Source organism: Xyrauchen texanus, chromosome 10, assembly GCF_025860055.1.
Source record: "Xyrauchen texanus isolate HMW12.3.18 chromosome 10, RBS_HiC_50CHRs, whole genome shotgun sequence".
NCBI lineage: Eukaryota > Metazoa > Chordata > Actinopteri > Cypriniformes > Catostomidae > Xyrauchen > Xyrauchen texanus.
The window spans coordinates 40848831-40864177 of NC_068285.1; the positions used below are offsets into that span (position 1 = coordinate 40848831).

The following is a 15347-nucleotide window of genomic DNA, read 5'->3' on the forward strand; positions in this document are numbered from 1 at the left end:
AAGCAGGGTCTCTTCTTTACTGGATGACTTGAATACTATAAATTGATTCGCTTACGTCAGATAAATAGAAACAGCGAAGGTTTGACTATCTCCCTTTAAAAACTGACCATCGTTCTCACAACCATGCATTGTTACATTTCATATAAAAGTTACCGATGTTCGGATTGTCTGCACTACCGGCTCGGATGAACATTTTTAAAAACCTAGGTAGCAGATAATACCTATCAGAATGTGCTACCAGCATAACTATCATGTAGTGTGATTTGGTGTGAGGCTTTACTGAACCCTAACCCAACCCCAACCCTTACTTGAAACTCTAACCCTAAAACAATGCGATTATAGCATCGGTAGCTCATCCTGATAGGTAGCATATATTTTCAGGACACCGGCCAACTGGCGGGTAAACACCATTTCATATACTCACCAACACTCTCATTTGGTGGTTGCCGAGTGTTCATTTTGGACCCTGTACTGAACTATTAGCTACCTTTAGAAGTTACTCTGTTGTGAAGTCCTCATGTTAAGAGAGTTTAGGATATTGCGTTACTAGCAATAATTACTAATACATAATTACTAGCGTTCAAGTTCACCTGTTCATTTTCTTCATTATCTGTGCTGATGTATGTTGTAATATTATGTTTATTTAGTGGATATATCTGATTAATCTCACACTGAATGTGTTTGAGTGAGGTCATTTATCCGCTTGTTAAGTTTGTTCTGGTTTACAGCTCTTGCACCTCAAGCAGCAACATACTATGACTGGATTATTTTAATCAATTCCTTTGGGAATTATCTTTAAATAAATAAATTAAACACTAAACAGATTTAGTACATTGTTAATATCTTGCATAATACATTTTTTTGCTCATCATATTGTTAGCTGTATGTTTTAATGAAATTAAATTCATTTTATTAAAGTCTTTGGTACTGTTGACAAAATCAAAAAACGTTTTGTCAAGGAACATGTTAGTCAGTATTTTCATTGACGAGATAAATACAGCATAACAGCACACTAAAAAGCACTCGGAACACCTTAACAACCGCATTGCAACAACCTAGCATTGTGACAGCGAGCTTTTCTCTGGCAAGCAGCACATAAATGTAGTTATATTGCTATAACTGGAGATGATACCAACAATGAGAGGCTGTATGTCTGCATCGCTCAGACTTTGCCCTAATTTTCTACATCATCCTAAAATTGAGTGACACGCCTGACTGTCTGCTCGGCACAGAAACAAAGGCCCTGTCCCAATACCCCCACTTGCGGTTTTAGTCTTCCTACTTACCCACTTGTCTTATGGGTGGATGTGGATGCCTAGTGGATGACTTTTGATTGCACGTTGGGACACTCCTAGAATTAAAGATGTTGGTGCTGGATGTGACAGCTGTTTTTGTCTTTCATTCAGCGTAAGACTTATTTTTGGTAGCAGTGACTGTTATAGCCTACTTAAAATAATACATTTAATGACAGTTTGACCCATCTTTTCATTTATTAATACACTACTGGTTGTTGGAAGCGTATTGGGCTGTAGAAAATATGTAAGTAAAAATGTTTTATACTGTTTTATTGTGTGAAAATAAATGTTACTCATTTTGATTTTCAGTACTTTGCACATTAAAAGATTTGCACTAAAATCAATTTTCATTGATATTGTATGCCACATTGGCTGATAAGTGCTGTCAGTATTAATATAAATATACACATAAATAATATTTTGTAATTATGATGCTAATAATGTTGAATATATTCATTTATACTAAAATAAATATATGCTTCACTTAAGTTTCACTATCTGATTATAATAAACAACTTGTGCTGACAAGCTTCCCTTGACATCATCATGGCGAAAATACACCGATTGCTCAGGTAGGCGGGGTGTGGCTCCTGGTTGTGATGAACTCTGGGATACACTTAGCCTGAAAGACCGCTCCGAAGCGGTATTCGCACTAGTGTGAGTTAAGTGCACTGAGCTTTGGCATGTTTTAGACATGGGTGAGTCTTGAACACTACTTCCTGTCACGTACACGCGCACTCAAGTGGCCAAGACCACAAGTGTAGGTGTTGGGACAGGGCCATAGTTGTGTCTTCCTAACTAGATGTTGTAGTGTGTTTGAGTACGGTCATTGTGAAGAGAATAGCGTTTCAAAAATGGTGTTTTGTTTCAACTGCTGGTGATCAAATCTGTGATTACTGCCACAGACCAGACAGCGGCGTACAGAAATCCTGCCCGTTATAATGATTGTGAAGTGAATATTTTATGGTGGAGTATTGTCATGAGGTGCGGCGTCAGGTCACGCATCATTAGATACAGAATCCGGGTAGATTAAAGACCAGTGAAACTCCGTCACAACACCCGTGACCTCTTACTCAGAGCTGTCTGCCAAATAATTGCCTCAAATACTACAGTATTCCCTTCCACAGGATTTTTAAAGTACACCTGTATAAAAGACAAACAAAGCTTCTTTGTTATTAAAAGATGGAGAAATTAGGATAAAGCATCCAAAAAAATTTCAGTGGTGATGATCTAATTTATCTTTTAGTTGGTGTCATCATTTACTCACACTCATGTTGTTACAAACCTGCTTTTGCATATTCAAGCTCAAACAATATAAAAAAAAATGCACCATAGAGGATCATAAATGTGGTCGATACGACTAGTATGGTATATTCTAAGGCACAACCCTCTACTACAATGAGATGAAATCACTCGTATTTGCAACCAAATTTCGCACAATGCAACTAAAATGTTTAGATTTGAAAACTTGTTACTAAATGTTTACATTTCACTCACCAATAATGTATATTGAAGTATTCAGCAGTGAGATCCTTTCTCAGTGTGTTATGTGTCCAAAGACGAGATCCACGCAACCCATTTGCTATTGAATAATGTCTCTTTTAAAACCCTTTCTGTTCTTTACAGTCAGATTTTGAACAAAAACAACAAAAAATAAATATTTAATTTTAATCATGCATGGCACAGATGAGATAAAGCCATTGAAGTCCTGTCTCATTAAGATGCGCTCATATCTAATCGAAATCGAATCGGGAAATCCGTATCAATACCCAGCCTTATTCCTGGGTATTCCTATCTTATGACATCCATACAATTTTTCAAAGGCAAGAAAATTACAGGTGTTCAAAGACTAGTTTCAAAGTACATTTAAAATGCTGCATTAATGATGCGAGACACTGAAAACAAGTGAGAAGCACCAGGACCGTAGTAACGGGTAGACCAACAGAACCAGAACACAAGAACACATCCTGTAAAAATAACCCAAGACTTCCTCTTACAGATTGTCCAACTCATTTTGCGAAATTGATCGCTGTGGACTGTAGGCCAGTGATAGGCTTATGTTCAATGAGATGGAAATAAAACAAACAATGTTTTGACTTGTAAAGATCAATCAACAATGTAATGTATTTGGATTATCTGAATGATTACATTTATTATATATTCAATATTTATAATTATTTTAATTATTAAACATTTAATTTAGTCTTTGATCAATAAATATCAGAGGCCCATAAATTGGCCAATATTGGTATTTTTTAATAATCAGCAACATTTCTTAAATGTACATTTACATTTATGCATTTGGCAGACACTTTTATCCAAAGCGACTTACAGAGCCGTTATTACAGGGACAATCCCCTTGGAGCAACCTGGAGTTAATGCCTTGCTCAAGGACACAATGGTGGTGGCTGTGGGGATCTAACCAGCAACCTTCTGATTACCAGTTATGTGCTTTAGCCACCACCACTCCACTTCTTCATTTTGCAAGTCGCTTTGTATAAAAGCATCTGCTAAATAACTAAATGTATATGTACATTTTCCCATTTTTGGCTGACTGTATTTTTAAAGCTGTGAAGGTGCCGAGAATCATCTTCTTGCATGTAAAGGAGCTGTCTGAGACATGTAAACAACCAATCACAGTTCATTTTGTTGTTACTTTACTTACTTTAAGGACTTTCTCAGCAAATTTAAATTGCCGTATCATGATGTAATTATTTTTATTAATTGTAATATGTAAAAAATGTATCGACTGACAGCACTAGTAAGAAGTACCTATTGTTTTACTGATAAAACTGCACACAAAGTGAGATGCAGTTGTATTGACAAGCTTTTGCTGCTAATTGCCTCAAAACTCCAGATTTTTGACAGATTTTATGGTACAAATCCATTAAATAGTTATTTCTCAGATGAGCTCATTGTAGCAACCAGATACCAAACCTGTTTACAAAAGGTTACTAAATTGTGTACTTGATGTGGACTTGTGTGTCCTTTGCTTGTGCGTGTTCAAGAAAAGTGTCCATGTCAAGTTTTGAAATTTCAATTGATCCTAACATTCCACCCAAAGCAAAGTTTTCATTTGTTATTCTCTTGTATGTGGTGCATTGCATCATCTTAATTATTGAATCTGTCTGTATGCAATGCATTCAGTTGTGTCATAGTGCCAATCTGCGTCATAACGATCCTTGCAAACCATTTCTCTTCCTCTCTCTTTATCTGACGGCAGAGTGCAAGTTCCGCTGCAGCAATGGCAGATGTCTGAAGCTTCTCTCGTTGATTTGTAATCATCTGAATGAATGTGGAGACAACAGTGATGAGGAACACTGTCCTGCCGCTGTACCTCCACCTCCAGACACCATCCAGTGTAAGTGCATCCACCCACCTCTGTCCTCACACCACATCTGAATCTCACACTGGTGATTTTGCATCAGTGTTGGGGAAGCTACTTTGAAACTGTTTCTTGCCAAAGCTGCAATCTACCCATAATTGAATGTAGTTTTAATTACTGCCAAGCTACCCTTTTGAAAATGTAGTTGGCTATAGTGCAAGCATTGGCGTAACCTGGTGGAAATGGGGAAATGCCACAGATGGGCACAAAAGCGGTTCTTTGTGCATGGCCCCATATGTTGTGAGACGCTGATAAGCGCAAGACATAACGTTGAAGGTTGCAATGACCAAAGACCTCAGCCTAAGTCCTAGTCCTGTGCTTAGCACACATCTTAAATTTGAATGCATAGTTTTTACATTTGAATGTGAATTATTATCTTAAATTCGATGAATATTCGAACCTCCGATTTTTATTTCCCTGCCTCAATGGTCATTGTAACATACAGCATTATAATATAAGACATATTTTTAAACAAATAATTAAATGTATTAATGAAAATATTATCAATAAAACTATTCTTCATTAAGCTTTAAATGTAGATGTTAAATTTTGACTTGGTGCCTTAATATTGAAAGGAGGAAGCGGGAGCCGGATAGACAGTCCATGTGATTCTTTATTTCTACACACTTTTCAGTATTTTCATCACTGTTTGCTTTTTAGCACAACATGCACACACACAGCTTTGTGCGTGTCTCTCTCTCTCTCTCTGTCTCTCTCTCTCTCTCTCTCTCCCTCCCCTCTGGCAGACTGGACTGCTCTTTAATATCCCTCTCAGCTCTCACTGCAAACACAAACAGCTGTTAGAGATAATTTCCCACAGGTGTCATTCCTTACCATTTTTCTTCTCACGGCCTCACTCTCCAATGACATTGCTTGGCCGCGCCCCCATCCCCAGAGTTTAATAATAGTATTTACTGGCCAGTTGTCATTTTTAACGTAATCTCTTTCAACTTTCTCCCATGCTGTGCTGATTTTATAAAGGTCAACACTTTGGCTGTCTGCGGTCATTTTTGACCGGAAACCGAACAGGTGAAACCCTTTTTTGTTTTTTTAAGAAATAATATAATTTCTTCTTCCCTGAAGTAATAGCTAATTCTTTAGAATTGTTATGCTATTTAGATCTTATTTACCTGTACATATATCAATTACACCATTCATTTGGATATAAGTTTAAACATAAGAAACATATGAGAATGTGTCATATATTGGGGGCAGATTGCTGACATCTGGTTGAAAAAAAGAACAATTGCATGACTTAAAAAATCATGTCATAGCAATAACAACCAGTTGATGATTGCAGATACTGTGTGGTCTGATTGTCTATTGTAACTTGATTTTAGATCATCTAATTTAAATCTAAAATAAGATAATCACATGTTATGCATTTTAATATATTTAGACATTTATCAAACTATTATTTGTCAAAGTTTAACTTTTTTAAATAGTTTTGGAGTGTCAGTTTTTGCAAAAATGTCAAATTATGTTTACAGTCAAACCTAACCATGGTGTTACGAAGACAAGACATAGAATAAGCATTTTGATACCAATAATTAATGTCATATATCAAAATTAAATTACGCAAAGTTAGTTAAAGTACTTTGTTTCAATTTACAGAAAGAGATATATTTTGCACTCTGAATGTTTTATAGTCCCACCTCTTCATTTGTGTGTGTCTTCTGAATTGTGGCTTATTTATTGAAAAAATAGAAAAAAATGCTCTGTGTCAGGGTCTCGCCCATTCATTTCCTATGGTCTGTCAATTTTGACCATGAACAACAAAGGTTTGCATTTTTTTAAGACAAATTAGATTTATCGAATCAAGTTCTTTTTTTTCTCTTTGTATGTGCAGATTGCAAGAGGCTTTTGCCAATTGGTTTGTGTATTCATTTGTATGACCTTTGTAGCGGCCCTTTGGTATCGAAAGGAGGAGGCAGAGAGTTTCCTACGGGTGCCTTTGTTTATTTAGCTTCAGGTGCAATAAACTTTAATGTTCAGCGCCTTTGTTTGATTTCAATCACCTTTATGCATCACATTCTTCTGCAGCACTGTATTGAACATTGTATTTCGTCGTATATCACATCACTTCAAATCTCCTCATGATACATCGTAAGCACTTCAAAACAAAGTTTTACCTCGCTCCGCTTTCCAAAGGGTTACTAAAACAAAACATTTTTACATTTTTAATGATATTTAGAGCTTATTTGTGTAGCTTGTGTAACACACGTGAACTCTCTTCTGTGTTGCAAATAAATTCCCTTGCGTACCTTACGCCCTCTAGTAGAGATGTAAAGCAAAACAAATTAAAGGGGCCGGTCATTACACTCCCACCAATCATGTTATGATGAACGAACACATGAAAATAGAATAAATCATACATGATTTCAAACCTTGATGACCGCTCTTAAATTCTGATTTAAGAATATGCATTGACAAATCTAAAAACCAGTTGTCTGATACAAGTGTGTCACCTATGCCAGTCACTCACTCACTCTCAAGTAGCACCACTAACTTCTGAATTGGTCGCTCAATAATTGTAGGCATGGATTGCTCTTGCTTACTTTTTGATTTTCGCTCACTTGTTTGAATCTTTACTCTTCGAACTAAGCCATCACTCCCCTGAATTATTTCAACAACTCGACCTAACTGCCACTGCTTTCTTGGCAGCATGTCCTCTTTGATGATGACTATGTCATTTACTTTGAGATTGCGTCGGGGCACATGCCACTTCTGCCTTATAGAGATGTTCATGAGATATTCTCTTTTCCAACGACTCCAAAACTGTTCAATCAGGTGTTGGACCCAGCGCCACCTTTTCGTTGCATACATGTCTTCCTTCACAAATTTGCCTGGTGGAGGAAGAGCAATCTTTGACTTCATCAGAATGAGATGGTTAGGTGTCAAGGGTTCCAGTGACTTGGGGTCATTGATACCATCTACAGTTAATGGACGACTGTTGACGATAGCCATCGCTTCATAGAACAAGGTTCTAAGAGAGGAATAATCAAGTCTGCCTGGACACTGAGAAAGTGTAGCATTCATTACATTTCGCACAGTCCTGATCTGTCGTTCCCAGACACCACCAGTGTGACTTGCTGAGGGGGCATTAAAGATGAATTCGCATTGTTTTTCAATTAGGAAAACTTCCAGTGCCTTGACATCACATTCTTTGAGAGCTTCTTTGAGCTCATTTCTAGCTCCCACAAAATTGGTGCCACAGTCACAGTGGAGTTGACGAATGGCTCCGCGAAGACTGATGAAACATCTCAGGGCATTGATAAATGTGTCTGTTGACAGATCTTCAAGCATTTCAATGTGCACTGCTCGAGAAGAGAGGCAAGTGAAGATGAGTCCATACCTCTTGTACTCTTTCCGACCCTTCTTTACGATAAATGGGCCAAAGCAGTCCATACCAGAGTAGGAAAAAGGGTCAGAGACTTCAACACGTTCTTTAGGAAACTCAGCCATTCGCTGTTCCTCTGTTGGCCGTCTGAGCTTTCTGCATTGAACACATCTGTGTATCAGTTTAGCAACTGATTTACTGCCACCGAGGACCCAAAATCCATTTGCTCTGAGCTCTATTAGTGTTTGATACCTCCCTTGATGGCAAGCTTTGGCATGGTAGTGGGCTAAAATAAGTCTGGTGATGTGGTTGTCTTTAGGCAAAATTACTGGGTGTTTTGACTCTTCGCTGAGAGATGATTGCTTCAACCTTCCTCCAACACAAAGGAAACCACCTCTCAAAATGGGATCAAGGTGAAAGAGTGTACTCGAGTTCTGAAGAACTTTTCCTCCTTGAATTACCTTGTCTCTTGGGAGAAAACTTGTTGTTGGAGGAGCTTAATCACAATCTCAGAAGCCCTTTCATTTTCTATCACAGTCACAATGTCATTGGGGCATTCTTGTTTTGAAGTGAGCCGTTTTATTCGAGAAATCACCTTAAGGAGTGTTCTCCAAGAAGAAAAGCGACTGAATCGGCTAAGAAAGTCCAGATTATCATTACTTTTGCTTACAAGTACTTGAGCTGATCTGACTTCAGGGTCACCCACAAGTAGGTTATTTGAAGGGTTAAGCGTTGGACACACTTCTCGTTCCCATAGGAATTTGGGTCCTGATATCCAGGTTATTGAGGTTATGTCTGAAGCATAAAGACCTCTTGAGGCGTAATCAGCAGGATTTTCACATGTGCTTACATAATACCACAGGTTTGTATCTGTGAGTTCTCTTATCAGCTGAACACGATTTGCGACAAACACATGAAACCTTCTTGCTTCGTTATTGACATATGCCAACACAACCTGTGAATCAGTCCAGAAGACCTCCTGATCGAGCTTCATCTCCAGCTCAGCCTTTAACATAGCACTCATTTTTGGAGAAACTACAGCTGCAGTCAGTTCCAATCGTGGAATACTTTTGATCTTCGTGGGTGCAACTCTAGCCTTGGCCATCACAAGACTGCAGTGTATTTCATCTTTGTCATTTTTGAACCTAAGATAAGAACATGCACCATATCCCAGATTGCTTGCATCTGAGAAGTGGTGCAGTTCCGTCCTGACTATGTCACCAAAAGACTGAGGGTGGTAGCATCTTGGAATGCTGAAATCTTTCAGCTCCTGGAGACTACCCTTCCACTCCTCCCACCGTGGAAATGGATCGTCAGGAAGGGAATCATCCCATCCAATATTTATGCGGCACAGCTCCTGTAGAATATATTTTCCTTTCAGAAGGAAAGGGGCGATGAACCCAAGAGGGTCATACAATGAAGCAACGATCGACAGGATACAACGACGTGTTGCTGGCTGGTCTTTTAGCTTGACATCAAAGCTCAATGTATCATCTTTCGTGGACCACTGAATGCCAAGAACATGTCCTATAGCTTCAGAATTAAGGTTGAGCAGTTTGGTGGTTATTGCCCATTCTGAAGAATCTACACAGTGTAGAACTTCTTTCTCATTTGAATTAAATTTATGAAGTCGTAGACCCCCACACTTACACAGTTTTTATGCTTCAATGATTAGCTCTTTAGCTTCCTGGATTGATGGAACAGAGATCAAGCCGTCATCTACATAGAAATTGTTCTTCACAAATGACGAAGCTGATGGGTACTCAGACTTGTACTGTTCTGCCAAGTACTTAAAACCAAAGTTGGCACATCCAGGAGATGAGGCAGCACCAAAAAGGTGGACAGCCATTCTATACTCTTGAGGTTCTCTTTCCAAATCTCCATTCTCCCACCATGTTCCTCCAACACGAAACTGATGGGACATCTTTTCAATGTCACATGTCACAGCAACAGCTTCTTTTCTGAACCGGCAAAGTACTCCCACCAAGGAGTTGATCAAATCTGGACCAGTGAGAAGAGTATCATTAAGAGAAGTGCCACAGAATTTTGCAGAGCAATCGAATACCACCCTCAACTTGTCTGGCTTTAGAGGGTGGTAGACACCATGATGTGGTATGTACCATGCTGTTTCTCCATCAGATGTTGTAGTGGCTGGCTCTGCATCTCCCTTACTAAACATTTCTTCCATGAAAGCCTTATAACTATCATAATACTGTTGGTTGGTCTTCAGCCTCTTCTTTAGGTGATGCAATCGTGCAGTGGCTAGCTTCTTGTTATTAGGTAGTGAAGGAGGACTACTGCTCTTGAAGGGCAGAGGCAATTGATAATGTCCATCATCTTTATGCTCGATCTTGTCGCTAAGAAGACTTATGAAGCGAACATCCTCTTGGGACACATGTTTGTCCTCATAATTTCTCTCATTGAAGTCCGACTCCAGTACCTTTAAGACATCATTAGCAGATGGGACTGACATTTCCTTCACTGAGACTCGATGAACAAAGCTTTGGCCTCCTTGTCGGTCCAGATGGGGATTGCAAAGGCCTATGATGCTCCAGCCAAGCTCTGTTTTCTGAGCAAAAGACTCATTTTCACTGCCAATAATGACCTTTAAGGGAGCCAATGCTGAAGGACAATCATATCCGATCAACAACCCTATTTCACAGCTCTGGAGTGGTGACAGCTCTTTGGCTATATGCTTGAGGTGAGGCCATTGCAATGCAGTCTTTTTGGTTGGTATATAAGACTTGTCAACAGGAATAAAGTCACAAGAATAAGCTTGCTGCATTTTAATGTAGTTTTCACCTTGGAGTCCTCGAACTGGCAGGCCACTGACCTTATAACTTGTGGTGACGGTATCATTAGATGTCATAGTGCTAAGTCTCAGTTTCACTGGTTGACTGATTACACGTAGTTCATCAAGAAAGTCTTTCAAGATGAAAGTCAAGTCAAGTCAAGTGGTTTTTATTGTCGTTTCAACCATATACAGTTAGTACAGTACACAGCAAAACGAGACAACGTTCATCCAGGACCATGGTGCTACATAAAAACAACAAAGGACCAACACAGGTCCACATGAGACAACACAACGAAATAAAATACCTATATAAAAAACCTATATATACCTATATAAAGTGCACGTGCAAACATGTGCAAAAAGTACGGGACAGTACAACAAATTGTACTGTCAAAGTAGAGTCACTCTGGGTGTCAAGTAAAGCGTAAGTCAAAATTTCATTTTTTGGCACCTCCGCTGTTGAGATAAGGACAGGAACTATGCTGGAAGTAGCAGAAGCACGTTGTGATAGTGCATAAGACATAACTTTTGGACTTCTTGACTTGTGTGTACTTCGGAGTCTGATCTTGATGCTTTCACAGACCCTTTGCCCCTGTCTTCGTGCAAGCAAGTAGGGTGTCGCAGACCACATGTGCTACAGGTGTGTCGTCTTTTACAGTCTTTAGTAATGTGTCCCTTCCTTAGACATCCAAAACAAAGGAGTTCTCACGAATGAAAGACCTTTTGTCATCTGTAGACTTTGCTGCAAAGATAGGACATTTGGCAATGTTGTGCGTTTCACTTGCAAACAGAACATGGTGACATTGGTTTGAACTCTAGTCTCTTTGGTGTAAAATCCTTAACTTGAGCCTTTGTGTTGAGAGCCTTGCATCTTTTGGGGAATCTCTCATCTGAAACTTTAAAGCTCATCAAAAGTGAAGAGGTTACAGGATTGCAAGCTATATTAGATTCCTTTTGCAGGAACTCTGCAAAGCGTTTAAAGCTTGGATAGTCACCAGACACATCCAACTCTTCCACTACAATTTTGTTCCATTTTCATATAATCCACTCAGGTAATTTCTTCAGTAGTTTGTAATTTTCCTCACAGTCATTCAGAATAGACAATCCTTTTACATGAGGGAATGCTTCAACACAGGTTGCTTGTAGAAAATCTGTAAACTCTCGCAAGGACAGAGGATAATTTGCTCCGACTTTAGGCCACTTCATAAGTTTTTCACGAAAGGCTCTCTGAACAATGAATGAATTTCCATATCTTTCTTCAAGAACCTTCCAGGCACCCTGATATGCATCTTCAGAGTCTCTATAAAAGAATCCTTCCACAGCCTTTCGAGCTTCCCCCGCAAGATAGTTTTTCAAGTAGAACATCTCACTTGCTGGAATCAATTTTCGATCAATAAGTGCTGTGAAGGACATTTTCCAGTCAATGAACTTTAGAGGATCACCAGTGAAAGTTGTTGGTTCTGGGACAGGTAGTCGACTTATACTCAAGGAATTTACTAATACTTGAGCTAAGCTTGCAGTCTCTTGAGACGTCTGCACCTCTGGATGGAATGACTCTGCCTCAGGATTTAGCTGGAATCTGTTTTCAGCCTCCTTTGCATCGAACTCAATTGCATTTTCTCCACCCTCCTCATGATCTTCAAGAATGCTTTCAAAATCGTTGTATGCCTTCACACGAGCTGCAGCTACTTTGACTTCCTTATCTGCATGTAGCATCTGCAGCTTTGTTCTCTCTTCCTCAAGTCTTAGGCACATCTCTGTTTCTCTCTGTTTCATTTCTGATAGCATTCTTGCTTCATTCAGCTTCCAGTCAGTCTCCATCTTGCGTAGTCTCGCTTGCTGATCATAGATTTTTTGCATGGCCTTTGCTTGCTCTACTTCGGCTGCAAGTTCTGCTTCTGCATCAGCTCGCTTACTGGAAGCCTTGGAGGAGGTCCTTGACTTATTTTCTGTACTTTGGGATGACTCTGACATGACCGTGTCAGTGTTTGTTCCACCAAAGATAGATTCATACTCGTCTTTGTTTAGTACTTGTCTCACTCTTTCTTTCACAATTTCTTCATTATGGATATCAACAAAGGTTTCCATTCTTTTGCTCACCAAATCACAGATCTCTGTAGTCAGTGTGGTACAGGTATCCATTCTGTTAACAATATCTGGTGTTGTAGTATGATTGCGCAGCAAAGGGGCATAACGCTGACTAACTATATCTTGTTTGCTTTGGATGTCTCTTTGGATTTGGTCAAGATCTTCACATGAGCATAAAGTTTTCAGTTTTGACCTAGTTTCCTTAGCTATCTGCTTCCAGGAGTCATAAGCTTTGTTAAAGGCTTTCTTATGCTTCTTTGCTTCCTGGTTATGCATCTCTAGGCCTTTCTCTGTAAGACTTCCTTTCTGTGAACTTGATCTGATTTGTTGCGTTTCTGAGGGAATGCTCAATATCTCTGCAGAGGCTGACATTTGACTAGCTTGTATTTCCGTTTGCATAGTTGTGTCTTCCATTTGTCTGTTTTCAGGCTTAGGGAGCAGTGACCTACTCGTATCAGACATCTATAATCTAGACACTCAAATATTTAGCAAACAGGATTTAGGCAAATCTTATATGCAACAACACCATAAAATTGACATTCAAACAATTTCCGTATGCAAGATTTATACTGCATTAATACAGTGAATACAACCCAGCATTGACTATTATATCTATTATGGTCTGTACCTTGTAAATCAAATGTACCAAGTCAATAATATCAATCTTTGGTGATCAAATCTTGCATAACTTTCACTTAAAACTTGTAACTTTCAAATATCTTATTGCAAGATTCAAAAATGATGTTTATAAAACATCCAAAGTCTGTCATTGAAAATTTCAACTCACACAGTCCAGGGAAAATAAGCTCTATTTGTGATCTTGATTCACTTATCTTTCATTGTAGCTTAAGTTCAACTCTGCCTCAAACAGTAGGTTAATTTGCTGTCGTGTTTTTCTGATCGTTCATGAGAGCTCGGCGTTCCAAGTTGACTGTCTGATGTCACAATCCTCGCGGGGAATCAGTCTCTTACTCACGCGATGAAAACAACAGCATTGCTGTGAAAGCTTCAGATGCAGCGTCGAGTCCCACTCAAGCAATGTAACAGCAGCGATGAATTTACTTGAGCGTCGAATTTTACTGTAGCGGCCCTTTGGTATCGAAAGAAGGAGGCAGAGAGTTTCCTACGGGTGCCTTTGTTTATTTAGCTTCAGGTGCTATAAACTTTAATGTTCAGCGCCTTTGTTTGATTTCAATCACCTTTATGCATCACATTCTTCTGCAGCACTGTATTGAACATTGTATTTCGTCGTATATCACGTCACTTCAAATCTCCTCATGATACATCGTAAGCACTTCAAAACACCGTAAAGCACTGTAAAGCACCGTAAAACTACAAAGAAAGACAAATAAAGAATAAACACATGTAAATACATATTCACAATATGAAATTAAGCGTTCACAGCATAAGAAACGTATATTATTAGCCAAAGTTTAATTACAAATATTATGCTCGAAATAAGAAATCAAAAGGCACTATGAAATTATCATGAAATGAACACGAAACATAACGTACCTCGCTCCGCTTTCCAAAGGGTTATTAAAACAAAACATATTTACATTTTTAATGATAATTAGAGCTTATTTGTGTGAGCTTGTGTAACGCACGTGAACTCTCTTCTGTGTTGCAAATAAATTCCCTTGCGTACCTTACGCCCTCTAGTAGAGATGTAGAGCAAAACAAATTAAATGGCCGGTCATTACAACCTTCCCCTTACATCTTGTGCATGAATGTGTGGCAGATTGTATATTAAAGTTTGATTTAACTTGCTCTTGAAATCCCATACAAATGCACACAAACTCTTTCTTGCTGGATGTCCCTCATTTTACAGTTATAATTAAAGCATCCAGACTGGCGGTTCACTATTTGGAACGTCAACAAATGTGATTAGGTGTCAATTCAAGACCAAGCCTAATTAGAGGATTTTTTTTAGGGTTAGGTTAGGGGTAAAAGTAAGGGAATGGATAGGGTTAGAGTAGTGTTAAGGTAGGGCAAGAGAGGTTTACAGATCCCCAGCTGAGCACTGATTCAAAAAAAAGAGGTGTCAGAGGGCTGATCATCTGACAATGGGTTGGTTTGGAAAGGTGGATGATGACTTTTTAATGTTTTCTAGTAGCAACAAGAACTTTTGTTACAGCTCAGCTTTTATTGGCCGTGTCAGTTTCCTCTCACTTTATGTTCATCTTTCGGTTTCCGTTGCCTTCTCAAGCACTCCTCGACTTGAGATCGCTTGTTTTTGTGTGCTTTATTTAACATGCTTTTTTCCCATTTTCCCCTGCTGTCTGCTGTATAAGGGCCACTCTTTTGCGATGGAACAAGTCCAACCGCTGCACTTAAAATATTTAGCAGTCTGGACCGCATGCTAATGAAGGGTGTCTGCGGCTGGCTGGTATTTTTGAGACACCTGTGTGCACTGTGATTTAATTTTCAGAGGCTGAGGAGGGC

At 39.0% G+C, this 15347-nt stretch overlaps 1 protein-coding gene across 3 annotated transcripts in view; it reads left to right on the forward strand.

Annotated features, from left to right (window-relative positions):
- Positions 1–15347, forward strand: part of LOC127650743 (low-density lipoprotein receptor class A domain-containing protein 4-like) — a 138036-nt gene that overhangs the window by 68610 nt on the left and 54079 nt on the right. For all 3 annotated transcript variants that reach the window (XM_052136355.1, XM_052136354.1, XM_052136356.1), the window contains exon 3: positions 4519–4656. In XM_052136355.1, coding sequence (XP_051992315.1) covers positions 4519–4656 — 138 coding nt within the window. The remainder of the gene's footprint in view (positions 1–4518; positions 4657–15347) is intronic.